At 28.9% G+C, this 20603-nt stretch overlaps 1 protein-coding gene across 1 annotated transcript; it reads left to right on the forward strand.

The window, feature by feature from the left end:
- Positions 1 to 14328: 14328 nt before the first annotated feature.
- LOC125844835 (uncharacterized) lies at positions 14329 to 20254 on the forward strand. The gene is made up of 4 exons (XM_049524181.1): positions 14329 to 14526; positions 18639 to 18746; positions 19148 to 19315; positions 19830 to 20254. The coding sequence occupies exons 1-4, from the start codon at positions 14425 to 14427 to the stop codon at positions 19950 to 19952; spliced, it is 501 nt and encodes a 166-aa protein (XP_049380138.1). The 5' UTR covers positions 14329 to 14424; the 3' UTR covers positions 19953 to 20254.
- The last annotated feature ends 349 nt before the right edge of the window (positions 20255 to 20603 follow it).

Raw genomic sequence — 20603 nt, forward strand, 5'->3', positions numbered from 1 at the left:
TTTGTGCGCATCAACCTATAGATTTCTGCCCCTCCCCCCCTCCCGCCCCACCCCCACAGGGGCCTGTTGCATTTTATCTTGGATACAAGCTTTATAATTTTCTATTTTAAATAAAAAATATATTAATTTACAATAAATTAAACAATCAATAAGTAATAATATATTTATTATAATTTCTACATAACTAAATCTTACATAAATAATACCTACATAACTAATATTTGTATAATTAATACCTACATAATCAATATCTGCATAACTAATACCTACATAACTAATACCTGCATAACTAATACCTACATAACTAATACCTGCATAACTCTAACCAGTAACCAAACGGCTCCTAAGTACTATAAAATCACTCGTTGTTCAATTTTTTTTAGAAATATTGTACTTGGTGTTGCACTTATTATTGAAATTTAAGTTAAAAGTAAAAAAAAAAAAAAAATCAACCAAAAAAATATATAAATCAAGAAAAGAAGACTATAATTATAATGGAGTTTAATTTTTTAATCATATTAACAATCACGGGAAAAAAAAGGCTAAAACTTGAATTGAGATTAATTTACATATTTCTATTTGACTTTTGGAAAATAAAAAATTAAGACTATAGGTAAAATACTTATTATGAGGAAAAGGGAGGAATTTGAAAAAATGAAGGTGAAAAAGTGTGTGGCGTTAAAATGAGGCCCACAAATTCAAGTATCAAAAATTGAATAGAGCCTCACACATTGTTGGTTGGGCCTCAACCATATTAAAAAATTTCCTGTAAGATTTATACATATTACATGGCAAACAATACTTGTATGAGATCCTCTCAGGTTTTGCCAAGTGAATTTTGGGTCCCACTTATAGAAAATGTGCTAAAAGCTCCATTTCTTTCTCTTTTTCCTGTTCCGTATCTTCTTCTTCTCTTCTTTTTTTTTTCATTTCGTTTCTTCATAAAATTTTATTATTTTTCTTATTAAATATATTTATTCATCAAACTTCAAAACTTGATTGCTTTGCTCGTGATTTAGTTTGGATCATTTTTTATCAAACGAAAAATAAATTAATTAATTTGATTTTTCAAATGTTAAAATCAAGTCAAATTAATTAAGTTGATTTTTCATCACTTTAATTTTTTTTAATTTTTCTTGCTATTTGGTTTTTGTGGACTTCTCAAAAATATACAATAAAATAAAATTTTGGTAAGGTATATAAAGGATCCTTCCAAAAAAAATATTATGCATTATCTAAGAATTTAATCATTTCTAAGAAATATGATAAATTATTTCCAACGATTTTATTATTTTCTTACAAAAATTAAAGATTTAACGATAATATATTAGGATATCTTGTTAATATTTGATTTAAATATAAATAATCAATTAAATCACGAGTTATTTTAAACATGAAAAAACACTCTCGACATTATCAAAATAAAAATATATATAAATTAAACTATAAAGTAAATACAAAGAATTTGATTATTATTATAAAGAGAAACACAGGAATACTAACAAAGAGAACCAAAAAAATATTTCATTACGGACCATTTATTAATAAAATAATAGGATGAAAAAATTTATCCTAAAAAATCAATGTCTGATCTTTTATAAACGAACACAAAAATTAATTTATTATTCTAAAATTAAAACACAAAATTTTATGATTTATGATTTTTAATTTTTAATTTTACTATCTTCAATTTCTTTAATCTTATTGAATTTTTTTTTCTCTCATCACATTCACTTTAAGTTTTCCTTAATAAATGATATAAAGATAAAATAAAAAACATTGTAGCCAAATCTTTAAAAAACGTAGAGACTACAAAGGAGGAAAAAAGAATTGTAGAAGAGAAAATTTAAAATGAATGAGAAAAGTAAGAAGATGAAAGAAAATGAAATGGGTAAAGTATGGGTCCTATATTGTACATTTGGCAGTCAAAGAAATCCTGATACAACTGACAAAAGGTGAGCCTATCACAAAATAAAATTTTTCAACAGAGTAATATTGTATGGCCATCTAACCACGGTACACGTGTTTCATAGAGAAAGAAAGGAGAACACGTGTTTATCAACACACTGTACAATGTCTTTCTAATGTAGAGGGGAAAGTACCAATTTACCCCTAAATCAATTTACAAATTTTAGATCAACTTTAAGTACAATTTAAATTGCTTTGCGTACAAACACATATTGCAGTGTTCGTCCTCCCAACTATCCCTTATTAATAAGGGTAATAAGGTAAGTAATTTTCCTTTTTTTTTTGTTTTTTGTTTAATGTTTGATTTTATATTCTGAAAAGTAAATTATATTTCTTACAGCAACCACAAAAGTTCACAATGAAAGTAAGAGCTTATAAGATGTATCAGGTCCCTGGGAATCAGGTAACTAATCTGTTGGATCCATCTCATACTAATTGTGATCCCGGAGAGGTCAAGGTAACACAAAGCATTGTACTTGTGCTCTGTAATTGAATGTTTACTGAAGTATTTGTTTGATGACAACAAAAAGTTATCGAAACTAAAGAGGACTTAGTAACTTTGACAAAAGTATGTGCCAAAGATGCAGAGAAGTCAATAAGAAAAGCACATAAAGTAATAAAATTGGTAATTGTAACTTTTCTCGATTAAGTTCTACTATAATAACCAAAAATGTTTTATCTTAACTTGATTCTTTTTTGTGTAGCTTATTGAAACAGAAACCTTATGTGGGACACTGAGCTTGATCGACCTAATTGACAAAGAAACCTCTTTGGTGACACTGTCCAAAAAACTTGGACAAGGATTTAGGTAAATGTTTTGATACTTATTTTAATAATAGATAGAAACAAAAAAGTGTTGCAGGCCTAGAGCCGTCAATATGGGCTAGGCCCGTTGGGTCGGCCTGGTCTAGTTCGAGATTTAATAGGGTTGTGGTACGATTTTTGGAACTCATTTAAGAAAAGGGTTTTTTAGCCCGGTCTGAATAAGTCTGCCTATTTGTGGGGCTTGAGAAATATGGATAGGGCTAGCCCGTGGCCAAATAAAAATTAATCAAAACATAAAAATAAAATAGAGTATTAAAAATAACAAGAGTCTAAACTCAAAATCTGTTTAAAGTTTGAAATATTATAATTTAAATACAAATAATGTTTATAAAATATGTACTACATAAAATAAAAATTTCCTAAAATTTCTAGGAATCACTACATAGGTCGTGTTTTTATGTTTTATTATGATCATTGGAAAACAATTAGTTTAATATTTTTACTAAGCTATTTATGCTTTTACTTGAAATCAAACATAATAAATATTATAAAGATAATTTTATCTGTGGATTTGATTTACAAATAGTAACACTAACACCATATAATAATATTATCTTGTATATTATTTTGTCGATATTTATGATAATATTTTTAAATTATAATTTAATTTAAAAAATTACAAAAACTATATATTTTTTTTAAAAAGAGCTGGCCCGAGAAGCCCGTAACCCACGTACTTGGGGGCTGGACCAACCATTTCTGGCCTACACAAAAAATGGGCTAGCCCAATCTGACCCCTCAAATTTCAAAGCATATATGGGTTAGCCCGAATGGGGTGGGCCAGCCCATATTGATAAGCTCTAGACTTACAGCCATATGGCAGGTTTGACAACTTTAGAGGACTTTCTAGAAGGAAGAGGAAGAACATGATTGGGCTAGGGATCGAAAAGACCACAGGAGAGGGAAGAACTCCTCAAGAGGGTAATGAAGTCCTCTCAGGAACAATAGGAGACACAGTAAGCTGATCATCAGGAACTACTAGAGTTAGGACTTGAAATATAGGTAGGACTGGAAATATAGGATCAACAGATGGCTGAGAGTCCTTAAATAGAAAACTAGACTACATGCCTGTTAACAAAGAAAGGCTTTGAGTGAAGGTGGACATAATCTGATTTTTTTTTAATCTTTTGCAGTGAAAATAATGAAACTTATGAAGTTCCAGAAAAAGTAATAAAATCTTTTAAGGGCTTAACACAGCAGAATCAACTAAATGTTGTTGTTTTTTGTGTTAGTCTTCATTTTGTGGACATGAAAAAATCTATAGAGATGCTGTCATCCTAAAAATCTGGTCAAGTTACCCAATTTTGTAAAGAGGAACAAGGTTGTCGTAACTAATAAATAAAGGGTTTAGTGTCTGCTTCATGAAAACTGAAGGGCTCTATGTGTACATTTTGGACAAAGAAGGATGACGACTTACTGATGAAGAAGTCCAGGGAATTGCCCTCTCAATGGGGTACAATCTCTTTGGTTCTCGGGAGGACAACACAGTCCTGCTTGGATCAATATCGTATTTTAATAGCAGAAGAACCAAAACAGGTAGAACTCACTGTTTATTCACTTTGTATATTTCTTTTAATTTCCTATTTTATGGGAAATGACAAGTTCTAATTTGTTTCAGTTTATGCAGCTTGATGGGACAATGCTTTCTGGTATTGATTTTTCCAGAGATGGGTCTGATGAGCTTCCTGAGAATTATGACAATCAAAAAGACATTGTTGAGAAAGAGGATAAAAAATAATACTCTGCCGAGAATGATGAGGAGTGGAATGTACGAATCTTCGATTTCTAGGGGTTGTATTGTGAATGTGTAAGTTGCTAACTGATAAGAATCGGGTTACCAGAATAAACAAGAAAATAATGCGGAAGCGAAATTATAAAGATTAAAGACAGAAATTAAAAGATATGCGAAATTCAAGAATAAAATCCCTAATTTCAAGATAAAGTGCTAAGAACCCTAATTGATCTTAGTATTCAAAATTAGCGGATTAAAACTAATTGTGATACTAATAGAGTCAATTCAAGAAGTTAGATCAAAAGTGATCTAGATCCCTATTACGAAGAAATCAGAGACAACAATTAGTATAAGACTAATCACCTTCTTTAATTTACAAATAGAAATCAAAGATATCAAATTAAGAATTAATCTTAGCTCTTAAAGAATTGTTCTTATAAGGTTATAAGATAAATCCATAGTCACCACACGCAAAAGTATAAAGAAGAGAAAACCTCTCAAATAATGTTAATCATGTCTGTCTAAAATAATAAAATCAACCCCTATATATAGGGAAAACCTATCCCAGATAGAATAGGATTTAAATCTTAAACTAGGAAAACTTTAAACTAGGAAACTTTTTAAACTAGGAAAACTTTAAACTAGGAAACTTTTAAAATAAGAACTTTTGACTTTTAAGCGTTCAACTTTTTGGACTCTTTTATTGGGCTTCGTGTGTCCCAATCTTCTTTCTTTTGGGCTTGAATTTGGACATGACCTCTTTCGTGATAAACATATTCTTGATTTTGTATTGAAGCCTGTCAACTTTAGTACAAGTAGGCTGACATGGATGCTATCACTAACTGCAGAGGGATGGGAGTGTTAGTTTTCGATGTACATTGAATGCATACTACTTGTACGAGCTTAGATGCGTGTTTCTTCAGAATAGCTCTTTTTAGAAATTTAATGCGATAGCTGGTAAAATTGTTTGACTGAACCTATATTGTTGATTGTTGTTTGTATCATCATCATTGTTAATAAGAGGGAGTTTTTTAGACTTTCTTTCAAAAACCTTGACTAATAGAATAGTGAAATTAGAATAGGCAGAAAAAGGGGCTAAGATAGAAGCTTAGGATGTTACCTAAGTAAATGAGATGGACTTTATTATGCTTATTACTGCCTACGGGAAGCAAGGGGACTTCAGGGAACCTTCTGCTATTACATAACAAATCATTCTCAAAATCTTTGTTGAGGTAATGTAGCAAACTATACAACGAAAGTAGTAAGACTTGGTAACTCAATTATTAAAGATATAAGATTATGAAATTCTATGTGTACCATTGTAAAACTAAAATTTACTTGTCAATTGAATTGAGCATGTTGTGTGATTCAGTTAGTAGGCTATTATAATTTGGTTTATTGATTCATCCAACTCTTACAACAGATAATTCGGAGAAGATGTTGAGTGTGAAGTTGTAAACTAAGATGTTTAGTGTGAAGTTGTAAAATTAAATACTTGAAATCAGAGTGTTCTCTTTTAAGCCTGATGATTTGTTGTGGTGGAAAAGAACATTTGTACCATGTGCAAGATAGATCCACATATCTTGCAGCCAAGACTAAATAATGGAATCGGCTTAATAACGATTGTTGCAATCTTAAAATAGAAAGAAAGTAAAGATTCCAGGACAAGCTTCTATTTCCATTTACACATACAAATAGTTGTGCTTAGTAGTACTTTATTTGTTCTTATTAGTTAGCTAATGTGGTTGAAGTTAATAATCATCTTTCACTCCTAACAGAGAAAAAACAACTAACTATTTCTCCGTGTTCAAAATATATAGGTGAATGAAAATAACATAATAAAGCCGAGGAGATGATTTCTTAATTTTTTTCATGCTTTTGTCAATTGGATTTTCTCGAATTTAAATAGCTTATCTCCAAGGTGATGTGTTATTTTCTATACAATTTAAGACTGTAGATACATTCTCACTTCTCTTTACTATATTATTGAATTGTGTTAGTTGTTCACTCTAATTTATTTTCAGGTAATAAAGAAGTTTCAACCTGAAAGAATCTATTTTAATTGAGAGATTCTAGAATTGAGAAGCTATATCTCTGTTTTGGCCTTTCCTAGAAAGCTCCATGTATAATGTTCAGCAAATCTGTGTAACATACTATGAAATGTGTCAACGCTGATATTTATTTTAAACATGTTGCATATTTTCACGTCTTTCCTTACAACTGCTTTTATTTTCACTATATGCACGTGCCTTGCACGAGCACCTATATCTAGTATTCCATGTGTGTTGGTTACCGTGCTATTTTTCTTCTCCAGAGGGAGTAATTGTAATAGTACTCCCTGCCCAACAATATTTGTCCACTATTGACTTTGCATACTTGCTAAAAATTATACTCCCTCCGTCCAACAATACTTGTCCACTTTACTAAAAATAGATGTCCAACAATATTTGTCCACTTTATGAAATTCATGGATAATTTTACACTTAGTTCCTAATTTACCCTTATCATTAATTATAGTAATTTCCCTATTAAATTTTTTATTTATTATATTTAAAAGGTGATGTATTCTTTTCTGTTTTATATTTTACACTTAGAAATATAATGTATTAGAAGTGAATAAAGATGACATGAAGTTTTTAATATTTGAACTAATTAAAAAATAATAAAATGAAAAAACATTCAAATTATTATTGATAAAGATGGCTATAAAGAGATTTAAAAAAAAAAGAAAATGTTGAATTAATTTGAAAAAGGGTAATTATTAATTTGTGAGATTATTTCACTTATAGAACTCAAAAAAGAAAGAATATAGTTATAATTGTAATATCTTACAAATGGATGATTTCTACAATTTGTAATTAATAATATACGCGCAATGATTGAGTTTTCTAGATTAGATATATTGTTATTTTTTTGTTAATTTTAGGGAATCAATAGAATATTTTATTTTATTTAATTATCATTGAGCACTTTATCATTGAATTAGTTATGGTTTTCTCAAGCCTATTATGTCCTTTTACACGCCAAGGTGAAAAATAAATTAAACTTAATTTGACATTATGAATAATTTAAAAGATAGAAGGATCTTTGTGACTAATTTTCTCAAATCTATCTATATATAATCAAAGAAGTAAAAAGTGTCATGTGTCAGCATCACAAAAAACATACATTTAAATAATTAAAATTAATTACATGTAATAGCTTAAAATAATAAATTATTATTTTATTTAAAAATGATTTTGAAGCAGTTTTCAAAATTAAACGATAAAATAAATTAAAATTGTTCTAAAAATATGGTGTTTTAACGTGTGTATTCCTTTTTTTGTGGAAAGATAATTTTAATTATATTTTCACAACCTCCTTATTTATAGCAAATTAAATACTAATACTAATGATAATAATAATAATAATTATTATTATAATCTATCTATATATAATAGTAATATATTTTATAATAAATTAAAATTGTTCTAAAAATATGGTGTTTTAACGTGTGTATTCCTTTTTTTGTGGAAAGATAATTTTAATTATATTTTCACAACCTCCTTATTTATAGCAAATTAAATACTAATGCTAATGATAATAATAATAATAATAATAATAATACTAATAATAATAATTATAATCTATCTATATATAATAGTAATATATTTTATAATAAATTCTGATAGTTATTTTATATTTTGCAGTTTGTTTATATTAATTAATTTTTTACAGTTCTTTAAAGTTCAAATCTATTTTATTTAATAATTTTCTATACTTTTTATTATCTATGTATCTATATAGATTTATACGGTACTTTGCATACTAGGTAAAATGGGCCAAATACAATTGTTTACATTAATTAATTCTAAAAAATAAATTTAACAAATACGTACAATATGTTTTTTTCAATGCACATTCAAACTCCTTTATAGTAATAATAATAATAATAATAATAATAATAATAATAATAGTAGTAGTAGTAATAATAATATTATTATTATTATTATTATCATCACTTTTATTATATTTATGTTTTTCAATTTTTTTTTAAAAAAATCATTTAAATTCTTACAGTTTTTTACGGATAATGGTAAAGAAACTTCCAAACAGTTACTTTTTATAGTTTTTACTTTCAGCAGATAATGAATCACAATTTTTTTTTTGGACAATACTATACTACATATTTTTAAAAGGAGCGGAGGAATACACAATTTCATTTTAAAAAGTCAAGCAACAAATCAAAAGTTCACTCCTCCAGCGGTACATTCATTGTGATTTGTGCAGATATATGTTGTTTTTCTTATTTGGGGAATTGGAATTCAATACAATACTCAAAAAGTTTATACCACTTTATTAATATACTCAAATTTTTAGGTTGTTTATTTTACAAATGCACACGCCTTCCGGCAAAATATGCTTACTCAACATAAACTCTTCATTGATAAGCAATGGAGTTCTAAAATTGAAGTTATATAATGATAGAACATATCATATTGTAAGTATTTACACATCTTACTTTTTATTTAATTGATTCTTCAAGATAAGAAGGTAGCAAATAATTTTTAAAAAGTTATTCTTTCATCTGTTATTTTTAAAGTTCTTTATTTGATTATATAATGACTGATTTGCTATTTTTTAAAATTTATTTTTTTAAGTTTATTTTGTGAACACTATTTTTCCAGTGATAAATTTAAATAAGCAGTAACAATCTTTTTGTTGCAATTGATAAATAGAAATAATTTCAAATATAAGACGTGGATCTCCACATAAATTTACATGCCTTCATTATAAGTAAAAACATTGGATATATGTAAAATATTTGATGTTGTGGGATTCTTACTTTCTTAGTCTATCCTCTTCTTTATTTTGAATATACAAACAAGGTCATACTTTGCTCCCAATTATAATTATGAGGATCAAATTTAGTTTGCCTTGAAACAACAAATCGATTGACATCAAAATTTTATGTGTTGTCTTTAATATGTTACATAGAACAAAACTTCAAGTTAAATTAGTGTGTTTTTTATATATGTTTTGTCATATAAAGCATTGTTTGGGCTCTTTAACCTTATTTTTAGATATTTATTTAGTTATTTTGAATTAAATAAAAGGAGCCTCATGCTCCTTTATTGACCAAAAAAATAAAATATAAAAAATGATTCAACATATGTAACATATATTTGAATAATGTTAAAGTTACGGCTATCAAAAATGCATTTTGAAACTAATGATCAATTTAATTTTTTTTCTCTCTCTATATATATCCCACGTTTTCAATTTATTAAAAAAAATAATCTACAATTCTTTTTAAAAAATATGTAAAATGTATGAATTATTAAAATTAATTCAAAATCTAAAAATAAAAAATAAAAACTGTTAACACTAAATTTTTTTATTTAAAAACGGTTACAAAAAATAATACAAAAAAAATAAAAAATAACGTAACTCCATATTAGGTTTCCCTTTTTGACTTTATTTTTGAAAATGATAGTTATCCAAATCAATATCCAGACATCAGTTTTTGAAATTTTAGTAATTAATTNCTATCAAAAATGCATTTTGAAACTAATGATCAATTTAATTTTTTTTCTCTCTCTATATATATCCCACGTTTTCAATTTATTAAAAAAAATAATCTACAATTCTTTTAAAAAAATATGTAAAATGTATGAATTATTAAAATGAATTTAAAATCTAAAAATAAAAAATAAAAACTGTTAACACTAAAAAAAATTATTTAAAAACGGTTACAAAACAAAATAAAAAATAACGTAACTCCATATTAGGTTTCCCTTTTTGACTTTATTTTTGAAAATGATAGTTATCCAAATCAATATCCAGACAACAGTTTTTGAAATTTTAGTAATTAATTTAAAATTTAAATTTTAAAAGATAATTAATTAATTTTATCCATAGAAAATAGCTAACCATCTTAGACACAAAATTCAATTAACAAAAATCATTCTTTAACTCCATCACTTACACCTTCTTATAACCCTACTAATTTAGAATTATTGACCATCACAATTTAAATAAGCACTTATAAAACCTCTCATCACCTTTTCATTTCTAAACAAATTGTTAAGAGGATAATCAAATTTCAATATAATTTTATGAGAAATATAAATTAAAGTTTTGAATTTAGGATAAATAATATTTATCTTTACATAGGAAGTGTTAAATTCTATCTTGAATAATATCACAATTGCAAGTCATTTAGCAAATTTAAGACTATTCACAATATTATATAACGATATTAATTTGAGTTGAAAATTGCAATTTTAAAATATATGATACAATTTTTAATTTTTAATTTGAAATTTGAAATTTGAAATTTGAAATTTAAAATTTAAAATTTAAAATATTTTAATTTCACGATAACAGTAGTTGCACATAATGTGTTTAATCGGATAGAATTCAAATCAACATAACACCCTTCTAATCCACATTCATATCTTTTCTAATACAGTTCAAATCAAAATTTATAATATCTGAAAAATATTTTGAGTAAACCTAATATAGCAGATGTATTAAGATTATCTTTACATTTAAATTATTTTTAATGATAATTTACATAAATTAAAAATAGTAAATTATTAAATATATCCATATGTCATTTAATATGTTGATTTTGAATAAAACATTAGTTAAATATGTCAATGTGTAATTTAATCTTATGATATTAGACATTTCATGTGGAATCTTAGAAATAATAAATTGTTAACAAAAAAAAGTTTTTTTTTTAAATTCCAACTATATAAAAACAATAATGGATAAACACGTAAATTTTTTTAAAGTATTTGATGTTTGGTCAAGGCAAAATAATCTTAGAAAAATTAATACATAATATATTATAAAACTAAAAGTATAGCTGATATGACTATATAGAAATAATATTTAAATATTAAATATTTTTAAGCATTGTTCTAATAGCCTAATTTGCCTATTTTCTCACGCACGTAGCCTTCTAGCCTATCCTCCAATTTCTCTCCCTTTCATCTAAATCCTTACTTAATAATTAATTTGTAGATGTTTTAAATATTTTATGCTTAATTAATTAGAAAAAAAATTCTAATTGCATTTATTTTTAGAGATAAGCTAATTTGCAACTATTTATTGATCTTTACTACACTCTTTTTTAGAGATAAGTGATTTGTAACTATCCTTATTAATCTCAACATTAAAAGTTTTTCTTTATATAATATATATAGAAATAATTGAAATTAACAAAATATATTGAACTAAACATAACATTGTGGACAAAATTCTAATAATTTAAAAAACAATTGATTTTATGCATCTTTATACTATTTTTAAAATACTGTTCCAAAAAAAAACATTTTTAAATTAAAAATTATCCATTTTAAAATACCCGCGCAATGCGCGGGTAAGTATACTAGTAACCACTTAAATTTAGAATTTGTTTCATCATTACTATTATTAAAATTATTTATGTTTTTATCAATAACATTTTTGTTCTGTTTTTGTAATTGTATTTGAGATTGATGAGATAGACAAAAAGACCGNTTTTTTTTTTTTAGAGATAAGTGATTTGTAACTATCCTTATTAATCTCAACATTAAAAGTTTTTCTTTAAAAAATATATATAGAAATAATTTGAAATTAACAAAATATATTGAACTAAACATAACATTGTGGACAAAATTCTAATAATTTAAAAAACAATTGATTTTATGCATCTTTATATTATTTTTAAAATAGTGTTCCAAAAAAAAGAAAATAATAATAATAATAATTAAAAATAAAAAAAATAAAAATAAAAATATATATATATATACACACACTCAATAATAATTTATATTTTTCATTTTTAAATTAAAAATTATTCATTTTAAAATATCTGCGCAACGCGCGGGTATGTATACTAGTATATATATATATACACACTCAATAATAATTTATATTTGTCATTTTTAAATTAAAAATTATTCATTTTAAAATATCTGCGCAACGCGCGGGTACGTATACTAGTAACCACTTAAATTTAGAATTTTTTTCATCATTTCTGTTATTAAAATTATTTATGTTTTTATCAATAATATTTTTGTTCTGTTTTTGTAATTGTATTTGAGATTGATGAGATAGACAAAAATATCGATAAATATATGACAATAACTAACAATCAATTTGAAAGAAAATTCAAAGTCCTAAAATATTGTATATAAATTGTTCAAAGAAAATTCAAGTCCTAAAATATTTTATATAAATTGTTCATGTCATATAATCAGAAAATTCAAGTCCTAAAAAAGTTGTGGTGCATGAATAGTTGTTTGTTATTCTCATGACTATATTATCTTTTTTTCTTATTTGCTACATTAGATATGCGATTTCTCTCTTTGGTCATATCTCACATCTAAAACAAGTAACAATGTCGAATATATGGAGATTGGATCGATGATCTAGTCCCACCCCACCCAACAGTTGCTGTGTTTGTTATATAAGTTTCATATTTGGTTTCAACAGTTAGGCTTTTGAATTTGAATCTGCATATTTTTTGTTTATAGGGAAAAAAAACAAATAATGTAACATCTATGGGATTTCCATAGAGAGAAAGAAACATTCATTATTTTATTTATTATACTTCATCTGAGCATTTGGTTTATTTCTGGTCTTGAGAAACACCTCTGTTCGACTAAAAGTTTTTGGGAGCCTAAAAATGCTTATTTTTTTCGAAGATATGTTTTTGAAAGATACTTTCGGAAAAAAAAAATTTTACTAGCCTGTTTGTCCATGCTTTTGAAGGTTAAAACTGTACTTATGTTTTTCAAGAAGTGTTTATTTAGAAACATTTTTTAAAAGTTTGATTAAACACTGATTATTGTCTTGAATTATTTTTAAGAATGGGATTTGGAGTGTATGATCTAGTGATCATAAAATTTTAAGAACGGAAAAGTTTTTGGAGTTCATGGATTAGTTTAACTAACGTTGCTCAATTTTGATGTAGTTGTAGGTTGAAAAGCAATAATAAAAGAGTAAGTGATTTTTTTAATCATGTACCCCTAATATTATGCTAATGAAACGTAAGAGATGAGGCACCATCAAGCAAACCAAACCTCAAATGAGGAAAAACTGTAGTCCAGTCCGATGTATTAATCTTTTGCTATATACAAAGTTTGGATAATATTCATATATTTGTTCTATATTTTCAGAAGAGACTATTTCAATACCTCGAATTCATAACCTAGCTATATTGTGGAAATCTAAATAAATAAGTTTTCAAAGCAAATATCAAATGAGGAAAAAGTGTACTCCAATTCGATGTGTTAAATTTTCGCTATATGTAAAGTTGGGATAAAAGTTAAACCAGGAGAGTCTATTATTCCATATTCATACATTTGTTTTACATTTTTAGAAGTGGCTATTTCGATACGAGTTCGAATTGAACTCGTGACCTCTTTGATCACATTAAAAATAACTTTATACTTCATCCGTCCATATTTATTTGTCATGTTGTACTTTTCGAAAGATAGTTTGACTAATTTTTAAAGTTAAATTAGATTACATTAATTCGATATTTCAAATAAAAAACTTAAATATTAAAAAATTATACGAAAAATACTATAAAATGCAATTTTTTGCATATTAATATGATAAAAAAATACATCGAAAATGTTAGTGAAAGTTTTTATAATTTGACTCTAAAAAAGAAAATATGACAATTAAAAATGGACGGAGATAGTATTATATATCAAAAATAATCTACTAAATGATTTGGAAGCTTCTATCCGGATTTGGGAAGCAAAATGTGGTAATTTACTCTTTTACCCTCCAATAACAGGCTATAAATCACTCTCTTTCCTCATCACGCCTTTTCCATTCTGCCATTCTGGAGAAGAGAGCATTGAGAGAATCAGAGAGAAAGCGTTGATTCGAAGCAGCAAGCAGGAAGAAAAATGGTGAACTTCATGCTGGAAATTAAGGCGGAGCTTGAAAACCTCACCGACCTTCGGCCACAAGGCGGTTGCGATGATGAAAACTTCCGTTACCACTTCAAGGTATCCGCATAAACGCTTCTGTAATTTTCAGTTATTCTATTGCATTTGGATGTATGTGCGATTTCTCGATGAAGATTGATCGAATTGATGTTGATTCTATTGTAAATACACACATAGTGGATTTTATCTACTCGTTAGGTGTTTTTTTTAGGGATATTCAGGTAGCTCACTGCAATTTGATGTTCGTGTTCTTCATTTTGATGATTTTTTATGACGAACTATATTTTTTATTCCTACTAGCAACTTGTTTTTTTCCTTCTCGAATTTCGTTACTATTTATTTTCCTTTACTTACTTTAGGGTTTACCATTATATTAAGTGTGATTTGTCCTTTGAATATCTATATAAACGATGATGCCTTACAGCTATTTGTTAAAGGTATCCAACTCTATAATTTGTAGTTATTTTATTGCATTGTCATGTACTCATGTTTATGCGATTTTCACTGAACATTGATCGAAGTGATGTTGATTCAGTAGTAAATATGCACACACAGTGATTTTATCTTCTCGTTAGGTGTTTTTTTTAGGGATGTTGAGGCAGCTCAGTGCAATTTCATCATCGTGTTCTGCATTGTTGTGATTTTCTATGCCGAACTATAGTTTATTCCTAGTTGCAATATTTTTTTTGTTAAGTTCAGAATGTCGTGTCTATTTATTTGTTCTGTGTTCATATTCATTTACTTACTATAGGGTTTACGATTATTCTACTGTGATATTATGTGATCTTTCCTTTGAAGATTGAATAATTGATGATATCTTATAACTATTTGTTTAAGGTATCCGCCTATATAAGTTGTAGTTATTTTATGGCATTTGCGTGTCTGATTTCTCAATGAAGGTTGATTTATTTGATGTTCACTCTATAGTAAATACACACACATAGTGGATTGTCTCTGCTCTTAGGTGTTTATTTAGGGCTATTGAGGCAACTCATTGCAATTTCATATCCATGTTCTTCATTTTCATGATTTTCGCTGTCGGACATCTGTTTGTTCCTAGTTGCGACTTAGTTTTATGTCTCTTCTGATGATGACTTTCGAGTCTAACTCCTTGTTCTGTGTGCATATGTATGTGTGTTACTTTCGTGTTCATGTTATAACTGAGGATGCCTTCTAGCTATTCATTTTGGATCTCCGGGAAGCTCATTTCAATTTCATAATTTTGTACTTAATTTCCATGATTTTCTTTGTCAAACTGTCTATACTATTCCTAGTTTATGTATAAACTTGTAGAGAATATGAAAGATGATTTTGTATTGAATATGAAGCTGTATTTAAATCCATGAATTAAGTAACTAACTTCCTACGAGTGCTACTTACATTAAGGATATTTTTTCAAATGAGATAACTGATAAATACTATCAAGCTAATCTAGTAAATAATCATAAGATCTAATCTAGTAGATAAACAGAAGTGGTGGGGTGTAACACCTCTAATAGTTGGACTTAGCTTCTTCGTTTGTCCATATTTCCTTGTGTTATGTGTATAAAGTATGGATGCTACATTGAGGCTTATGATTACTCTACTGTCTTTCTATTTGATTTATCTATGATCTAATTGATGATGCCTTCTAGCTATTCTTTCAGATATTTTCTGGTAGCTCATTATTTCATTTACTTGAGCTTGATACTTTTAAGTTTCTTTGTCAAGCTATCTAGTCTATTCCTATTTCTGAATTTAGCTTTTCAAATTTTGTGTATATCTCTACGTTCTGTGTGGGAATGCCTGTCTGTTATTTTTAGTTTGACGTTTTCAATCTCTAATTTGTGATTACTCTATTGCCTCTCTATGCTCTGTGTAATTGAGCTAGTTGATGTATGTCTCCGTATGTGCTTTTTTAGGGTTCTGCTTGTGCACTGTCCAATCTCACCTTGTTTTTCATTTTCCATTTAACTAACAATCTATTCCTAGTTGCGTCTTAGTTTTTAATTTTTGCGTCTATTTCCTTGTTTAATGTGTATTAGTGCATGTGTAAGAGTTTAAGCTCTTGACCTCCAACTTTGCGATTGTTCTATTGCGTTTGTATGCATCTCTCAAGTTTATTGATGCATGCCTCTGTAGGTGTTGTGTATGGCTCTTCTGGTAGCTCATTGCAATTTTTTCGTCTTGCTCTACAGTTTCATGGTTTTGATTGTTAAACTATGTATTTATTCACATTCTTCTCATTTCTCATTTCGATACCCTTGTGTTCTGTTATAGATGCATGTATATGTACAGGATTCTGGTTTCCACCTCAAATTTTGTGATAATCATACTATGTTTTAAATGTACTTGGTGTTATCGAGCTAATTGATGTGTGCCTCTATACGTATCTTTTTTTTTTTTTGTTGATAAAGTTAGATGTTTCGTTCACAAAAGAACATCAAGTAGATGCATAGTTACAAGGGAAGGAAAAAGCATTAACAAAAGAACTAATGAATCCCTTTCCAGTGTCAATAAGGGATCTTACAAAATCCAACCACTGATCAGTGCTAATTACAGTAGTCATACTAGTTCAGTAAAAAAATATAAAGTAAGCACTTAGTTTTGAGGGAGTGATTTGGAGTTGAGATTCCATCAAAACATCTATTCCTAGCAGCAGGTATCTTCCTTCAAATCCTTTTGATGACTTTATTAACTCTCCATAAGCTCCAGTTCAAGTGTGCCTCAGATCTGTGGCTACTGAGCAGTACAATATCAAATGGTTTACAGTTTCCATCTTTTCCAAACATAGATAGCACCTGTATACAAACTGGAAACCTTTCCTATTGAGATTGTTTTGAGTCAAACATGCTTCATAGGTGTCTTTGTAGGGATTCTTCAAGTCTCATTCCAATTTCATCTCAAACTATCTTCTTATTCATAGTTGTGATTTAGTTTTTCAGTTTTTCTGTCTATTTCCTTGTGTTCAGTTTATAGAGTGCATACTTAGGCTTTTGACCTCCATTGCAATTCATTAATGTGCTTCTATATAATTTCTCAGTGTGATTGAGCTAATTGATGGGTGCCACGATAGGTTTTTGTTTGCGGCTCTTTTGGTAGTTCATTCCAATTTTATCTTCCCATTCTTCATTTTCTTGTTTTCTCTTTGTCAAAGACTTTCTCTCATCTTAGCTTCTGAATTTTTGTGTCTATCTTGCTTGTGTTCTGTATGAAGAGTTTTTTTGTTCCAAGTAAGTATAATTATTCACTGATAGAGTTGGTTGCCCCGGTCTCAACGAGGCTTGGTCCAATTTCTGAAGCAAAGAGCCAGTTTGCTGACCTTCCAATTGAAAAGTGGACTTCTTAAACCTAAGTTCCATGCATTTCCTTCCCTCATTTGAACAATAGTTGTTACTGAGTCTGAATAGATCAGGAAGCTTTAATTTTAATGGTGTAAACATCCAGTTATGCGTTTTTCCAAAACTATAGTACTCTTCCATCTCCCTCTTTAACTGCAAAAATCCTATCAAACAAATCCAACAGCTTGGGATGTGTTCCTTAACACTTTAACAATTGGAAATATTAACTGCGCCATTGTGCCATGGCCTTTTTCCATATTTTGATTGATACCTTTCTCCAAATAACTTGTAAGAAGCAATTGTTAAGCAGTTGAAGGTTTCTTATCCCAAGATGGCCTTCTCTTTTATCTTATAGGGTCATTTCCACGGTATGCCTTCTCTTTTATCTTATAGGGTCATTTCCACGGTATGCCCTCTCTTTTATCTTATAGGGTCATTTCAACTGTATGCCTTCTCTTTTATCTTATAGGGTCATTTCCACTGTATGAAGTTTTATGTACTTTGTTATAATTTATATGACATGTTTTTCATTTTGAGACATTCTGGAATGTTAATCCATCTCACACAAACTTTGTTTTAATTTATACGACACTTCTACCATTTTAAGACGCCTTAAAGTCTTAAACCATTTCATGCAAAGCTTCTGTCATTTTATTTGTAATGTGTACTACCACTCTCTATCAATATAGTAGTACTGAAATTTCCTTTCAGGTATGTTCAAGTGAGGTAGTGCTGCTTCCATAAGTTAATTTTGCCAATTATTTCTGTGTGATGAAATCATCCATTTGGTGTCCTACATTAATACCTTTTTCATAGTCCGTTAAACTTGTTCTTTTTCTTTAAATTGTGCAGCTAAAGTGTGGCCATTGTGGTGAGATCACCCAAAAGGAGACTTATGTGAGCTTGGTTGAAACTGTTCCTCTTCCTAATGGCAAGGGCCACACCCACCTTGTCCAGAAGGTGACCTATCCTCCTGTTTCCTTATCTTTGACGATATAATCTACTGCTTCAGACATTTCTTTATGCATATCTGAGTGCATATTTGTTAGTTTAGATATGACACAGAGCTAGTTTAAACTGAATTTAAAATCACTGTGACCGCCTGAAATTTGAGGTGAGATACGGAGTTAATTAGGATATCTTCAATATTCAGAATGGGTTAAGCCGCAGTAAATGCCCCTGTTGTTGTTTCTTAGCTCTATATGTTGAATAACTTTGATATCCTTGGAATTCTGTTTTGAGCCTTAATTGTTACCTTCTTTTTTGGTGTTTTCCCCTTTGATGTCCTATTGCTATTTTACAGCTCTTGATGCTGTATAGACTTGATTGATTACCAAGTCTTTTGTGGCTTTTTCTTCCAGTGTAAGTTCTGTGGCAGGGATGGTACAATAGCCATGATCACTGGCCGCGGCCGTCCTCTGACTCACACTGATAGTGAAGCTGGAAAATCTGCACCTTTGATGCTATTTGAGTGCAGGGGTTTTGAGCCGCTGGATTATGTTTTCCGAGGAGAATGGGAAGCTAAATCTGTAAGCTTCTTCCCCTGCTTTCTGCTTTGGTGTTTCTTAAAATTAAAGAAAAATCTTATTATAAAAAAGTTGTCGAAATATTAAATTTTAGGTATAAGATTTCTTTGCCCTATCAATTTTCCATTTGTTTTTGAGCTGTTGGGGTTCTTTGAATATATTTCTATTTCTTTAACGAGGTCATGTATCTCCTAATTAACTTCTTGGAGAATATGTTCTGCTTATATGTCTAAAGGTGGCAAGATTATCCCGTGAAATCATAATCCGCCCAAGTTTGGGCTGATTATTGGCCCACACATCTATTAGCTCAGGCCATCAAAAATTGGGCTAATATTTTACCCAAATTGGCCCATGAGAAAGCTTGTTGACTATTTTCTAAAGAACTTTTTTTTCCTGATATGTTATATATAGCTATATTAAAAGAAAAGCTATAATTTCATTAGCTACATTTCCCAATTCTTAGGTTTTGTGTTATGGGAGATGTCGTGCCAGTTCTAATTTGATTCACTTAATGCAGCTTGAGGGAACGAAATTTGAAGGCATTGATTTGTCCGGAGATGAGTTTGCCGAGTATGATGAGAAGGGGGAGTGTCCAGTGATGATTTCCAAACCAAGTGCCACTTTTAATGTAGTGAGGTAGATCCAACATAGCTCTATTGTGTGTTGCTGGTACACAGAAAGGGAAGTATAACTGTTTTGCACTCTCAATGTGCAAGTTGCTAACTGCTGAAGGATGGGTGTATTGGTTTTTGATGTACACTGAACACGAACTACTTGCACGAAATTAGATGGTTACTTCCATGAAGAAAACCATTGTTATGGATGCCAATATTGTCTTTCATAATAGCTCTTTTTAGTCATCTAATGTGAAAGCTGGTAAAACTGTTTGACTGGATCTATTGTTTTTTCACTGTGATTGGTGTTGGTATATCGATGTGTGTTCTCTAGATTGCTTCTTATGCTCTTCTTTCTCTCTCTGCTGTCTAGTTGGTTTTACTTCTCTCCTGGCCGGCCACATGGCGTGTAGAGTTGCTTGATTGATTGAGCTCTTTTTCCTTTGTCCATTGTGAGAAATACCCACTCAATACGCTGCGTCCTTGCCATTTTTTGAATGGAAATATGCAAGTGCATTGAGCATGGGAATCATTCATCGTGTTTCGAAAGTTTTATTGGTTCTCAGAAATTTTCCAGTTATTCATTTATGAAAAATTAAAACAGAGTAAACAGAAGTCAATGCTGCATAAAGAAAATGGATCCTCCTCCTTAGCATCCTCTTCACGGCCTTGTCCTG

Source organism: Solanum stenotomum, chromosome 11 (genome assembly GCF_019186545.1).
Source record: "Solanum stenotomum isolate F172 chromosome 11, ASM1918654v1, whole genome shotgun sequence".
In the NCBI taxonomy this organism is placed as follows: Eukaryota; Viridiplantae; Streptophyta; class Magnoliopsida; order Solanales; family Solanaceae; genus Solanum; species Solanum stenotomum.

Coding starts and splice junctions, on each gene's coding strand:
- LOC125844835 (XM_049524181.1), top strand. CDS start 14,425: ATGGTGAACTTCATGCTGGAAATTAAGGCGGAGCTTGAAAACCTCACC. Junction 18,747..19,147: donor ACACCCACCTTGTCCAGAAG/GTGACCTATCCT, acceptor TTTTTCTTCCAG/TGTAAGTTCTGTGGCAGGGA. Junction 19,316..19,829: donor GAGAATGGGAAGCTAAATCT/GTAAGCTTCTTC, acceptor CACTTAATGCAG/CTTGAGGGAACGAAATTTGA.